The following is a 14,992-nucleotide window of genomic DNA, read 5'->3' as shown; positions in this document are numbered from 1 at the left end:
CTATCTTTGTACAAGAAAATTCCGCTGGAGAGCAAACAATAACAAATAGTATTTGAATTGGTCTCTTGAGAGCGAGTCAAGGCAGCTATGCTCGACTAAGCAAAAGAATGGATCAGGTGTGTGTAATGTGACTCTCACATGGATTGGACCACTGGGTAGTTGGCTGCACAGTTGACAGTTTTTTGGCCAAAGATCAGTTTTCAAGAAGAGAAATCAACAAGTAACTTCAAATCTCAAAAGCAGCACTTCATTAAAGTCAGCACTCTATGCCATTAAAGCCCCACGGGGTCATTTTTTTCCACAAATCTTTATTTGTCTTTCTTTTGAAAACAATGGCTTTCTTTATTTACAAAAAGGTAGAATAGCTGAATAATACATAGGAGGGCCTGAGTCTGGAGGCTTTGGTGGGTAATATATATGTTTCTAGTTAAGTTCCAGGTTTTAAAATAGCCTCTGTGATTTAATGGAGCAGAGTTTATCACATGCTCGGGTCACACGGCATCCCAGATAAATGAGAAGCAGAGGTTTTGTCAAAAGGAGAGGGGGGGGGGGGGAGAAATATCTAGTCTTTTTTAGCTCCTTGGGTAGAACATGGCATATTTGGAGGTCCGGAAGCCCAGCAGGTCCCTCATCTCATTGCGAAACTTGGAGAGGTCTTGGCGCAGGTCGTTCAGATTTTCCACCGTGGCCTGGTCTGTGCTCTGCATCTTCTGCCGCGTAGAGGTCAAGTAGCGGTGAACCAGACAGCACATTATCTTCTGGTAGTTCTCATCATGCTTCTGCTTCAGGTTCTTCCATTCCTGGATGGAAAAGGCAGCGAAGGAATTCAGATCGATGACAAGATATTGCACAAAGCACAGATGGCCATCCAGAATTTATTGTAAGCCTACAATTCATTTTTCATACCTTGAGACTGTTCTGTCTCTTCACCTTGCCCTTCGAAGTGTGCGAACAGATCCACTTGCTCATGCTGGTCACCAAGTAGCAGACAGTCTTTGGGGAGGGGAGAATATTGAACGGTGGAGGCAGGGTACACTTGTCGTCAAAGTAGCTAAGCCACAGTTTGGCCCTGGCAAACTTCCACTCCTTATCCTCGTGATTCTACAGAAGCCCAAAAGCCAACAAGAACATTGAGAACTCAGGAATGTGAGAATGAACTTTCACACACAGAGAGGAATCTTGAAAATGCTAAACCTGGACAATGAGTTGTTTTACTTAGCGTAATCAAAATCAAACCTTTGCTCAAAGGAAGGAGAAAATAAATGTACAGCAGGGTTCCAAAGAAGAAAAAAAACAAAACAATTTAACATCTGTGTAACATTTCAGGGTGAATTAGAGAAAACAAAAAAAAATCTAATCTTGACAGTAAATGAAAACAGTTGCATTTTTCGGTCCAGAGTTGAACTCAAATTACCCTCGACAGAGCTGAGAAACAAAGTTATTCTGTGCTAAATATTGTTTATACTTACAGCAATTTGTCTGAAGCTTTTGTGGAGCATGGCCACCAGCAGCTTGGTCAGCACAATAACCACCACAATGTTGTAGGTGCCTATGATCATGGCACCCACGAAAGAGCGCAGTTCTTCTGTGTAGCTAATGCGGGTGACGAAGAGGGCAACATGTGCCAGGGAGAAGATGTACCAGAAGAGGGCGTAGCAGGTCCCCATAAACCTGTAAAATGGATGAAGATGGTAGACGTGAGTGGGCATTTAGGGAACATGTCTGTCATGCATTTCACAATATAAACCAAGAAAAATTATGTTCTAATGATGAGAGTTGAACCATAAAAACAGAAAAACTTTTATGACTTTCTCAGCTGTATTTATACAGCCGCGTATATATAAAATCTCTAACATCTCTCAACAAGCTTTCTGAACATTTATCATTGCCGTCATCGCTGTCCACAATGACAGACTGAGGTTGGCCCTTACGTGTGGAATGCATCATTGCTCTGTTGCTGGCAGAATATGCCCTCGCAGTCCATGGGTGGATTCTTGTCTGGGTCTTTCTGGTCCTTTCCATAAAGCTGGGTGAGTCCAATGGTGAAGGAGAATAACACCAGCAGGAAGAGGCCCAAAAACTTTCCAAACTCCTGCAGCATCTGACCCATGGAGATCTGGGGGAAATTAATATTTGTTAATCCTGTGCAGCTTTATCTGATATAATTAAGTAGACATAAGTCATTTTTTTCCTGTTTTTCATAGTCCATTTTCTGCCAGCAATCCCAGTAATCCTAATTAAATTGGAGTGAGATCTGGCACCAGACAGGAACTTTGTCAGAGCCTAGTTATTGTTTTATCTCTAGTACATTTAGAGTTTGCTACAGTTTATTTTAGCAGAACTAGGGCCTAGACCTTTACACCATTATTTCTTTCCAAATCTTTCAAACTTTAGCAAGGTAGCTATATTTCTGGTCGAGTGGGATGTTTTGGTACTCAACATTTATACCGTGTAAGCAAACTTTCCACCACTTGTAGCTAGTTTTTTTCTCCCATGTTCTTGTTTAGCAGTGATCCCCTGAGAACGTGGAAAAAGCAACACGTTCTGGCAGCTGTTGTGCTCTCACTTTACCTGAGGGAAGACAGACAAACACGGACTAAGCCAAAAACAGGGCCCGAAGACAGAGAAAGTCTTCTCACACCATTGGAAACAGACTATTTATAGATCTGAGTGGCTTATCTGTTTACTAGGACCTAAAGATGTTCAAACAAGGTCAGAACATACTCGCCCTTGCAAAACACAAACACACACACAGTGTCCAGTGTGAGAGATGACCACTTTCCTTGCACCTCAAGGTGAATGGCGACCGGTGGTGTTTGCACTGAAACCGAGGCAGCTTGTTTGAGGAGAAGGGCTAGTCTATTAGGGCAATTCATTCTCTTGTCATGTCTAAATCCCCCGGTGTATTCGTCTGCCACTTTGTACACATCTGATTTAGGAGCTGAGGGTGTTCTCAGCTTGCCCAGCCTGACAGGTAGCCTAACTTAGTTACTGAACAAATAGAGCATGAATGCAGCAGGTCAGGAGCTCTTAACCTTGTAGTGGACTGTAGTGGGGGTATTTTAAGGTCCCTTGAAAGCATCTATTTACACACAAACAAACACGTTCTTCTAAATAACCAAATAAAGCATATACTACATTTGCCAACATAGCATACAGTACTGTTTTGGCACATTAGCATTTTATTCTAACAAGAAATGAAACAAAGTGTGCACCAATGGATATTAAAGAACGCTGTACTTCCAGTTTTGCTATTTAACTGTTTATTTTCATTTTAATTACGAAACAAAATTCTCTATTAAGCGCTTTTGGTAACATTTGCCATAATAATTATAAATACACTGACTTGACTTCCAACTAAATGTTGGGCAAAATGTTTTGTTTACCAAGATGTTCCTGGAACTGCCATTTTCCCAATTTTTTCCAGCTGCAAGTCTCTGTGTGCAATGCATTGTGGCACAATGGCATCCAGCGACACCACATTTAGAAATCAAGCAAAGCATTTTAAATTTGTACGGTGTGAATGCACCACAATAAATGAACTGGGGGCACAACTTGTGTCTTTTTCTCTCAGTCACACTCATACATGCCTCCTGGACTGGGTTGCACCAGCTATGTGTAAGTTCTCTCATAAGCTATTAACTTGACATAACTTGAATAGTTTGAATGTAAAGTCATAACTAAGACAAGTGGCCAATCAACAATCAAAGATATTTTTCCATCGCCATGGTTACTGTGCGCATTAGCTTTCTGGCTGGCATGAGCCACTTGGCTTCATAGCACATCGTAGTAAGCTAAATGGTTTTTTTTACAATTTACGCCACCTTAGGCATTTAGTTGTTACTTAGAGTTAAATTGTAACTCATCTATGTAGTGCAACTGCTTTTATTTTAGTAATTTATAAATGATAACAATAATTTACATTTTAACTAGGCTAAGTTTGAATTTACACACAGCTGGTGCATCAGTTATGTGGGAGGGTGAGGTTAAGTCTGGGCCATGAGTGAGCTCATTGTATGCACAACTGGTGATAGTACATGCACACAGACACACACTCACACGCTCAGTCACTCTTTCCAACCTCAGTAGGGGGCACTACCCGGCAGAAATATGAGCTGGCTTCTTCAGGAAGGATGGAATCAAAGAAACTTGCATTTCCACAACCCACATATTACTGCCTCACTGTCTGTGTGTGTGCTTGTGTGTGCTTGTGTGTGAGCAGGAGCTTGTCTGAGTGCAGCTGAATTGCACGCTCACAAATCACAAGAGTGTGGAAATGTGTGGGTGCGTGTGCATTAGCAGGGAGGCATGTCGGCTATGTGCGACTATGAACACACAGCCACATCTAATTCCAAAGCTAATAATTTTTCCATCCTGCCAAGCCAGACAGTGATGTCACAGAGCGAGTGAAAAAAAGATGGAAGAGAGGAAAGAAGGGAGAGAGGCAGAAAGATGGGAGAGATTATAGCTTAAAAGCACTCAATAACAACCTACAGGGGTCCCTCAGTGTTTTATTAGTCAACCGCAAACAGCACCTCGGCTTAATGACAGAAAGGCATTCCTACAAATTGACTGACTTCACTGCATACCTTTATGTAATAAAGTCACACACTGGGGAAATGTGAAATTCTGCAAGCACAAAGTCAGACATTGGCTCGCTGTACAGTCTCTCTCTCTGCCAGCTGGCTGCACGATACACAACATCATGATGCGATAAAAAGGGACACCTATGGCACTGAAATCGTTGAAGAGCCTGAGTAGAAAATATGCAAACCAGATTTTTGGCTTGTCTGGGAAGGTGGAAAAACAATGACATAACAGCACAATTTTTGTTATAAGTTGTAAAATAGGTTTATCCAAGAAGTTTTTGACTGTCCACCTTGAAGTTGCTCAGCCTAGAGAGAATAAACCTATGCAGCTGCAGGCAGATATTCATAATTTACACAGATGGTGAATATCGCTCTTCCATCGGAAAAACAAAACAACAAACAAGTGGCACAGAGGATGTATTATACAGTAATTATTTATGAAAGTATTAAATATATTGCCAATAGTTGAATGTTGGGTTACTAATGAGAAAGGGATCTAATAAGATGCGGAAAACATATGACACATGTTCACATACACACATTTATGCACACTTGTACTTCTGTGTGAGTGTAAACAAATACCGTATGCTAACAAAGGCTGAGAGACCACAGATATGCCTTTTTTTGTCAGACTAAATGACAATGACATTTTGTGTCTCAGTATTTTGTGTTGTGTAAGAGGCAGAAGGCAGATCAGTACAACTATACAGCTAAACATTTCCATAACCCTTTTACAAAAACAACATGAAGAGATTCTGCAAATAAACAATGTCTGCTAATTCTGAATGACATTGCCAGCTAGGACTGCAGGTCAATCAAGCTGATCCAATTCCGCTTTTCCAGGATTTAGAAAGTCAAGCTGTTGCCCATGCATTTTTCAAATTGAATCTACTTAGCAATGAAAATATTTGAAAAGCTGTTTTCTCAGCCCTTAGAGGACTTCAAAATAAGTGAGTTAACATAAATCTAAAAAGTTCATAAACTGAGTTAAAATGTTTTCAAATGCCACTGACTATAAAGTATGTAATGACTATACTTTTGCCTTTTTGTTAATTTCCTATGCAGCCAAACATTTTCTTACGACGGCAATGGATCAGACTTGCTGTATGTGCCAGATTGCGATAGAAATCAATGTAGGATCTAATGAAAATGGGCTGTGGGTGTATGGAGCCAGCTCTTCCAACTTTAAACACGCAGCCTAAACTGAAGTTAGCCTGAGAAATCAATTTTATGTAAACTGAATACAATTCTTATTCATGTAGATGATAGAAATGATGATAGCGGCACGGTAATGCATATGGCAACTAAGCTGCAAAGCTTATGATGTTGTTCCGTTTATTATGAGCATATTATCACAGCAGAGCACATTCGTCTGCTGCCTCAGTTCACTGTGCTTATACTTAATGCTTATGATGATGGTTATGATACTGCTGAGCACAGCTGGTGTGATGTTTAGTGTGGGCTTGTCCTTGAGTGTTCACACTTCACTGAAAGAGGAAGAGAGTGGGTGGTGCATGTGTGTGTGGTGGGGTTAGAGAGAATGATAGAAAGGAAGCAGTTTTATAATCATTACATAAGAATTTGGTCATTCTTTTTCTCATCCAAAGTGTTTTACAAAGCCATTGCTGGATACATGATCTCAAATTTCCACAGGGATTACCCTCAAATCTCGTCTGGCGCTACTAGGAATCAAATTTCGAGTGCTTTCTTACCTGTAGCGGCCCCAGTATGGAGCTGGTGGTGTACATGAAGAAGAGTCGCAGGTAACTTAGAACGTTGGCAAAGGCAAACAGGCCCTCAGCCACCAAGATGGGATGGAAGGCGTCCCAGTTCTTCCTCTCAATGTCCCCCACGTTCTTGAACTGAAGATCAAGCAAACACATTCAGAAAGACATGACAACACTGGCACAGTCTAATGTGACTTAAACTTACTCTTATTGAAGGATAGGCTCACCATGTTAAACCACAAAGTATGGTCTGTGAGTAAAATTAGAAGATTATTACCTCTGTTCACTAAATGTAAGGCTAAAGCCAGCAGATAATTAGCTTAGCTTAACATTAAAGAGTGGAACCAGGGGGAAACAGTTAGCCTGGCTGTCCAAGACTCCAGGAAGTAAAGCACATAACCCAGAGTAGAGCCACAACTTGTTGTTTTTACATTTACAGATAAAAAAAAATTATTAATTAGTGTGTCTTTATTCCTGGCTAACCAGCTGGTACCTGTAGCTTTATAGTTGATGGACAGACATCAATATCCATTCTCTAACTATTAAATTCTGGGAAAGAAAGCTAATCCAAAAATGTCAGCAACACATTTAACTATGATATAAATAAAACACAGAATGTTCAAATGATCAATGCAATAATGTATATGCTTCTTTTAAATTAAATAGTTTGTCAGTAATGTAAATTAAAGTTACTGCAGCTTCCTTTGCATAGTCAATGTACCTACATAGTCATGGTCCACCCACACAAATGATTTCACTTCTTTTTCCTCTTTCTCAAGACTGTGCGGGTGTGGGTATGTACAGACTGTGCCTGACTGGCATCTCCCTCAATCTCCTGTGTCAAGGTGGGAAAAATGATACCTGGAGCTGAACAACTGAAAGCACCTGTGTGGATGTGTCGGGTACTGAGTGATGAACTACATATGTTTTTTCCCAGAGAATGGATATATAATGAAAAAAATTAAACTAGTGTAAATGTAAACAGTGTGTGTACCTTGCTATGAGCAACTATCTTGAGGGCAAAGGTAGCTAGGTAAAGGGAATTCATCACGAAGCTCAGCTGGTTCCTAGACTCATCCAGAAAGTCTTCCAGCCCCTCGTACCACAGGCGCTTCACATCCGACCACACCATCCCTACAGGGGAGCAGGAATTCACCATCACCACACACACATATATACACACACCACTGGAAAAAATCCATGTTGCTGTCATCCCCAACGTTTTAAAATCGCTTCCAGATTCAGCCATAAGACATCTCACAGAGGGAGCCAAGGGAAAGAGGCATGTATGAGACAGAAATCAGAGATTAATGTGCTAAAAAAATTGTCATCTGTGGGATTTAGGGATGTGTGTGGAATTTAATAAAGATGGGTGTCTGTGTCTTTTTGTGTCCAAGCTGAACATCATCAATTTGTACAGTACGGATAATAAAATCAAGACCGAAAGCTTGATTCCAGCTGCAAGTCGACGCATTCTCATTCTTGATTCAGAAATGATTTCATTAGATTGAACCCGATTGATCTGTTTTTGTTTTGTTGATCTGTTTCCATGGTTTTAGCAAAATGTACACAGAAATCAAAAGGTTTAACACATGAATTGTTTCTCTGAATTATGTATCTGCCTCTGTCTGTTTTGTCTGGTTAGTAGGATCCTAAGTTCCAATGTAGAGATCAAAGCGTACACACTCGTAGGCATCGAGAGAAGCAGATGCATTTTCTGCCACTTCATACTTCTACTCATCTATAATTCATTTTGAAATATTCAGATATACACATATACTTTTTATTCCCCTTCACTTATTTGATAACTTTAGTTACTTTCCAGATTCAGATTAAAAATACAAAATCTATCAATTAATAAATTATGATTATTGTTTATATAGATAAGACTTAATTGATCACCAGGGGGAAATTCGTAATAACGTAATAAAATATATTAAAATTAGACCCATATTTGAATGTGAGACATATACATTTTCTGAAATGGGCCCTTCTGCATTACCTTTGATACTTTAAGTATATTTTGATTCTAATACATTTGCATTGTAAATGCAGGACTCTGTATCTGAGTACTTCTTCCACCAATGTTGAGATGCATTGACTCACACAGTGATATACACACACATGCATGTAGCCCAGCGCGCGCGCACACACACACACACTCACAGTCTCAGCATCTGATTTCTCCATTAATGTGAGGCATCTGGCTCAGGGGAATAGCAGGATGGAGAGAACAGGATAAAGATGAGAGGAGGAGTGGGGTAGCATGGGAGAAAGAGAGAACAACGAAGAGCAAAAGAAATGAAAAGCTGCTGTTTGACTTCTGACTGCTGTATTCAGACAAGCAGCACATGCAGCAACTGTAATAGCTCCCATTCACATCTTTAGAAATCTCATGTTATTAAACTAATCTTGTGAGTTTTGTTGATGCAGACCCCGGAGCACGAAATCTGCACTGCTGCATCACATCTAGCAGAGAAGCTGTTTTGCAATGAGGCAGGCAAGAAGAAGAAAACTGATGAAGTTATTAAAATTTATCTTTGATGTTGCTCTTTTGCAGTACTTAAGGAATCTTTCCCTCTCTAGTGGGCTATCTTGGCCCATAGAAAAATCCATTACACTTCTGTCTAATGACTCAACTACTGATCTCACTCCTGCAATATACCGAATAAATTGCAAATTACCCCACAACCATCTTCATAACATTGAATAATAGAAGTCAATTGCTACTACATCCTTTTATAACCCGTCAGGTGCAGTTATTGGGATAATTTATCAGCCTGGCGATGAAAGCTGGACCAATGAGCTGTGGTTACGATGCTTTGTGCCTGGTGGAGAGGGGTAGGATGTTGCAGCCATGAGACAAATATCTCTGCTGAGAAGGCAGGGCCATTAAAGCGATTGAATGATCATGCTAATGGTTTCTTGGCAGAAAAGGGAGGTAGAGAGGCCCAATCCCCAGAGAGAGACAGGGTCAATTTCTAACTGTCACTATCCAGGCTCATCTGAACTGATACAGCTTGTGCACATGTGTTTGTCCTCGTGCAAATGTATGTTTGCATGTATGTGGGCTGAGGCCAGCGATACCAGCACTCAGATGAGTCACGGGGGAGAAAGAAGAAGCTGCGTTTCCTTTCTATAGAGCTCAATTAGAAGCAGAACTGACAGATTTAATCCAGTCAAGCCAGGCTTTCTGTCGTTTAGTATAGAAACAGCTGTTTGTCATGTTATGCCTGATAGGATTATGGATACAGGATACTGGACTTTAGCCAGACCCTAACAGGAATCTCTAATTTTCTCTCCACTATGCAATGTTTTTCTATTAAATTCTGGTTTGTATGATTAAATTCTTATTCTATTTTAAGTTCTATTTTGTGCATTAGGAGATGATTATTCAATTCAATTAGGCACTGAAATTTAAATTATGATTGCTACCTACATGATACCTCCCTACACATAACACACATATACTAGTATGTTATTTATTGCTTGAAACAGTTGAGGTGGTGTAAAAAAGCTGACCTATGATCCAGAGGATGAGCAGATAATCTATCATCTCCAGCGCAGGGCCCATGGTGTTTTTCTTGCCCTCATTGTAGACTAGAGAGTACAGGTTGAGCAGCAGCAGGAAGGTGAAGTAGGAGGCGCTGTGGATGATGAACTTGACGAAGGGCGTGTGGATAATCTGGCCCACACGGGAGCGTGGCACCAGAAGGTAGCAGACCGAAAGCAGCGGCCAAAGCATCGCCACGCTCAGCACTGTGGCCATCTTTAGACAGGTGTGTTTGCGCCGGTAGCTGGCCGTCTCTCCAAACCAGACGGTGTTGAGGAACTGTTGACAGTTGGACTGAGCCACAAACTGTAAGAGAGACATCAGGAGAGAACGTGAGGACGTGAAACTGATTCAGTGGCAAATTCTGTTCATTGTCAATCAGTTGAAATTCATTAGCTTAAAGGAATGGTTTTTGAATAATATGCTTATAAGCTTTCTTACTGAGAGTTAGGTTAGATGAAAATATTAATGCCACTCTCATGTCTCTTGGATGAATATAAAGCTACAGCCAGCAACAGGTTAGCTTAGCTTAGCACAAAGACAGAAAAGCTAACCTCGCTGTGTCTAAAGGTAACAAAATCTGCCAGCACATATCAAAACATATCAATGTACTTTCTGCAATAAAAATCCAACAGCAAATTTGACTCAGGAATAAGGGAGTATTTCTCTGACATGCAGTCTTAAGAGGACCCTAATCAGTGTTACTTCTCTAGCAGGAAACAACAGTAAGCCACAAGCTGTACTGTAATATACGAGTCAAACTTTTCACACTGAGCCATCCCAGCTGTAAATTACCCCACAGCTTCAAACTTCAAGCTTTGGTTTGTCTTTGACTGCTGTTGCCTGGAGGAGGCACTTTATGCTGCCAAACTCATATTTCACAAAGACAAGCACATGGTGTGCTGGAGGAGATGAGTCCTACATAATAGTTCGGTAAATAGGAGGTCATTAATAACAGATATTATCGTTTTCTCTCCACTAATCTGTGAATAGTCACTATATGAAATAATTTCCTCAGTATTGCAGATTGCTGTTGAGGCTGCCAGAAGTTGCAGACTTTGCCCTTCTAACCTCTTTTTGGTTGTACTTTATGGCAAGCTTAAGTCGACTGAGGTTCATGCGCTCCTCCATTAAGCCTCTCTTGTCAACGTGATCCTCGCTGGATGTATGGTTCAGAATCACTTCTAGCTCTCGAGAGTTTCGAGCCTGAGCCAGCAGGTCCTTGGCAAACATCTTGCATTGCTTCGCCAGTTCCTCATAGTCATTCCTGGAGTAAGGAAATTAGATACAATCAGACCACATGAGAGATTATGATTCTTATCTGTTCCAGGCTGTAAAGGCAAGGGGTTTACAATATCACTGTGTGCCTGTATGTACATATGTCTGTGCCTATGCGTCATGTTTCTCTGTCTTTATGTGCAAAGAAATTCGATAAACGTGTCCTGACACGACGGATGGACGTGCAGCAGTAGATAGCAATCGTACCTGAACTCCACCTCAACCAGGCTGAGCTCCTTGAGGTCTGTACTCAGCTCAAAGGCCCTGAGGATTGGATCTTCCTCAGTCAGCATGATCAGAGAGGGGCTAGCAAGGCAGCGGTAGATGTCCAGGCGGAACCTGAAGATCAAGGTGGATGAGGAGGTGAAAATGTGGGGAAAAAACTGATGAGAAATCATTTAGCCATCTACTGCAGCTGTTTCACTTGTACCTGCTTTGACCTCTTATGTTGTTTGCCAGCCAAACTGCAGACTGATTCATTTAGCTTACTGTGTGGGAAGTTACACTGCCCTCCAGAGAGAATGAAAGTGCCCGGCAGAGGAGATCTGCAGAATCTCATCTGCAAGTCTAAGTTAGTATCAGAAACCAGGAATCACCACTTCCCAGAGAAAATGCTGCTGGTTTTGCAGCTTTCCCATAAATTAGAGTTCACAGTATTTATGTATTTCAGTGTGAAACCACCACTTTTATGAAAAATTAATAAACCAATACTGACTCCTGCTAGATAACTAGCAGAGAACATTAGGAGTCCTCTGTGAAAAAAAAGAGTACTGTAAGCAGTCATGGTACTGTCAAAAATGCATATGATACTAAATCATTGCTTTCCAGATGTTTAAGATGACACTCTCAAGCTGATACTATCATCAAAACAAGGTGCCGCAATGTTTCACCTTTCCTGAACACTTCACTTGACAGACCAAATTGATTCATTATTGTTTTTAAGCTCGTACATACCAGAGCAAGGTCAAAACAATCACTATATGAAATAACACAGGCATCACCTAGAAGACAAAAAGTTGACTACTCCAAGTTATAGTAATTCAGTGCAACACCAGTCTTCTGGTTTTGATCAATGGGAGCTTAATGCAGAGATCTGGGGAAAGTCTACCATGTTTATACTATTACATTTTTCTAGATTGCTGAAGTGGTCTGTGCTGTACCTGGAATGTCGCAAGCTGTCCTTCTTGTTTTTAGCATTGCAGAGTGTGCACTCGCAGCCTACAGCATGGGGCCGGGGGAGGGAAATGTCCTGTTTCAGCAGCATAGTCAGGATCTCGTAGTTGTTCCTGTGGGCTGCAAGGATGACTGGAGCCACATCCATAGTGGTGGAATACTCTGGGTTCTGAATCCTCTGCATCAGTTTCTAAAAAAATAAGTGCAATATATGGATAAAAAATCCAAAATACTTTGGAGAAATTATAAGAAAAGATCATTTATATTAGCTTTTGCATTTTTTATGCAAGAGCTGTGATAAGAGACTAACAGCAATGGAGGGCTTGGAAGATCGCCTTGGCCTGTGGTTGAGGAGGATGTCGACAGCTCCCACCACCTCGGAGTCTATGGCCACCAACAAGGCATCTGTCGCCTACGCAGAAACAACATTTTTAAAGCTTTCATATAACACCAACAGTAACAGTAAGTAGACTAGTGCATTCATTGTGCGTTTTGTCCTCTGTGTGTGTGTTCGCTACCTGGCAGCCATGTTCCAGAAGAAGCTGCAGGATGTCTAGATTCTCGTTCTCGATGCTGATGGTAACGGCATCTCGGCCCAGCACGTCTACGCAGTTGATGTTGAGCTCGCCGTGTCGGTTCTCCTCGAGCAGTTTCTTCACCATGTAGTAGTCACCTGAGAAGCATGTCAAAGACAACAGCAGCAGCCACTTTAGGAAATTCTTGCAAGGTCAGATCTATAAAAGCAGTGAAGTATTATCGGCGGATGGCGCCTAACAGACACACACACACACACACAGCTTCGGACACGAGGCAAACACTCACAGAGCAGGCTCAGCTCCAGCAGTCCTCTTAACCCTACTCAGTCGTGTATAACAATAACATCTCCCTCAAAGGACAATTTCTGTTGCAGAGCCATGTTTAGAGAGACTTTATATGGTAACAGTTGCTGGCCTGTACACCTAAAACTACCTTGGCCTGTACAATGTTCTTAACTTATCAATGAAACATTCTCCTCCCATGTGGTGAGATGCCTCTTTGCTATTTTACGCTTGCACTGACCGTCTGCATTTTGTGCAGTTTCCCTTCAGTTCGCCTGCATTAGCTTCCCTTGTTAGGAGCTCTTAAAAGTCGGCAGAGCAGGGAGAGAAACTTTCAGAAGGAGCAGACGTTCAACTAAATATATCTTAACCCCGTGGGCAAATTTCCACAGTGGCCAACATGTAGGCAGCTGTAAAAAAAATAAAAAATGGACTATACAGTTTGCTGGCTGCAAAGACCCTGCTGGAAATCTATCAAGCTGTTAGTCATGGTGAATTTTACATACAATAAATGCCAGCCAGCTGATATCAGACATAATGCTTCAGTAATATCTGATCAATAATGTAAGCCTACAGCAGTCACCTGATTCCAACATTAACATGAGCTTGTCTAGGATCTTAAACACACCATATTGAGTATAAACAACAATGAATATAAGATTTACTTTGGAAGAGACAAGTAACAACAAACCTTTCTCGCATGCCAGCAAGAAGAGCTTCTCATCCAGCGTGGTTTCCTCTTTCACCTCTCTCACGTCTTTCAAGGCCAGAAATTTATCCGGAGAGGAGACGTCCGTGCCCTGGTAGAGAGCTGCCATTACGACGGAGAGCGAGTACGGCCAAACACTGATGTGCATCCCACTAGAAACCAGCGACCATTACATAAGAAAACCCGTCATATAGGGAGGCATTAGATGAGTCCTTTTTTTTTGTTTTTTGTTGATGTGTGTCGCAGCGCAGTAGGGGCTTAACGCGTCGTCAGGAGACTAAACCAATTTCATCAAGTGCTGTTATTGCCGTCGCATCTCTGCCGCGTCCGCTTACGCGGTGTTGATGGCTAAAAAAATGACCTGGTTTTGTCTTTTTTCGCATTAAATGGCGTAAACTTCGGATTCATGCATGAGAGTGGCGAATACAGTCCGACAAAACGACGCTGTCACCTCCCGCGGCGTGTTTACATGCACCATCTTCTCGCATCGCAGGCTCCTGGGGATCTTTTTGGTCCTGATGCTGCTGACGAGACGCCTACTGCGCATGTTTCCTCCTCCACCTGCTCGCTCATTTCGCAGGCGCAAAGCCGCTGTGCTTCAGGATTACGTAACAGGGCAATTCAGTGCATCTTTGTTCAGTGTGTGTGTGTATATATATATAAGAAGAATAAGAAGAATATATCTGTATATATATATATATATATATATACAGATATATTCTTCATACTGCAAGAATACATTTTACAGATACTTGGAAGTTAAGCAGAATATTTATTAGACATATGTTTGACCATTAGACATACATGTGGTGGCAACACTGAACATCATAGTTTTGTGTATATTTTATGGCATTAGCTATGTGAAATATATACGTTAGAAGTGTGACTATGATCGTACCAATGTGACAAAATGAAAAAATGGTCTGTGCAGGAGCTTGTAAACACATCCATGTCATTGGTGTGGTTGGACATGAATGGGTGACTTTTACTACATATGGATAATGGAGAGAGAGATAGAGAGATATCTGGGAATGTATATAGTCAGGAAGCTGTCCTCCTGGCTCTGATGCTTATATCCACTTATATATATATATATATATATATATATACCTATATAAAGGTACCTATATATAGGTACCTATATA

General features: G+C 41.2%; 1 protein-coding gene across 1 annotated transcript; it reads right to left on the bottom strand.

Annotated features, from left to right (window-relative positions):
* Positions 1-304: 304 nt before the first annotated feature.
* trpc1 (transient receptor potential cation channel, subfamily C, member 1) lies at positions 305-14,361 on the bottom strand. Its single transcript, XM_035654719.1, has 13 exons — positions 13,830-14,361; positions 12,839-12,993; positions 12,631-12,732; positions 12,308-12,510; positions 11,355-11,486; positions 10,941-11,136; positions 9,839-10,175; positions 7,311-7,450; positions 6,302-6,451; positions 1,932-2,116; positions 1,470-1,671; positions 907-1,101; positions 305-800 (listed from the first exon to the last, which is right to left on the bottom strand). The coding sequence occupies exons 1-13, from the start codon at positions 13,993-13,995 to the stop codon at positions 573-575; spliced, it is 2,391 nt and encodes a 796-aa protein (XP_035510612.1). The 5' UTR covers positions 13,996-14,361; the 3' UTR covers positions 305-572.
* Between the last annotated feature and the right edge of the window lie 631 nt (positions 14,362-14,992).

The sequence above is a fragment of the Morone saxatilis genome, unplaced genomic scaffold (assembly GCF_004916995.1).
Source record: "Morone saxatilis isolate NCDOM2014 unplaced genomic scaffold, NCSU_SB_2.0 Contig0, whole genome shotgun sequence".
Lineage (NCBI taxonomy): Eukaryota > Metazoa > Chordata > Actinopteri > Moronidae > Morone > Morone saxatilis.
The sequence above is the reverse complement of the archived record's forward strand: the minus strand, read 5'-3'. Positions and strand labels throughout refer to the sequence as shown.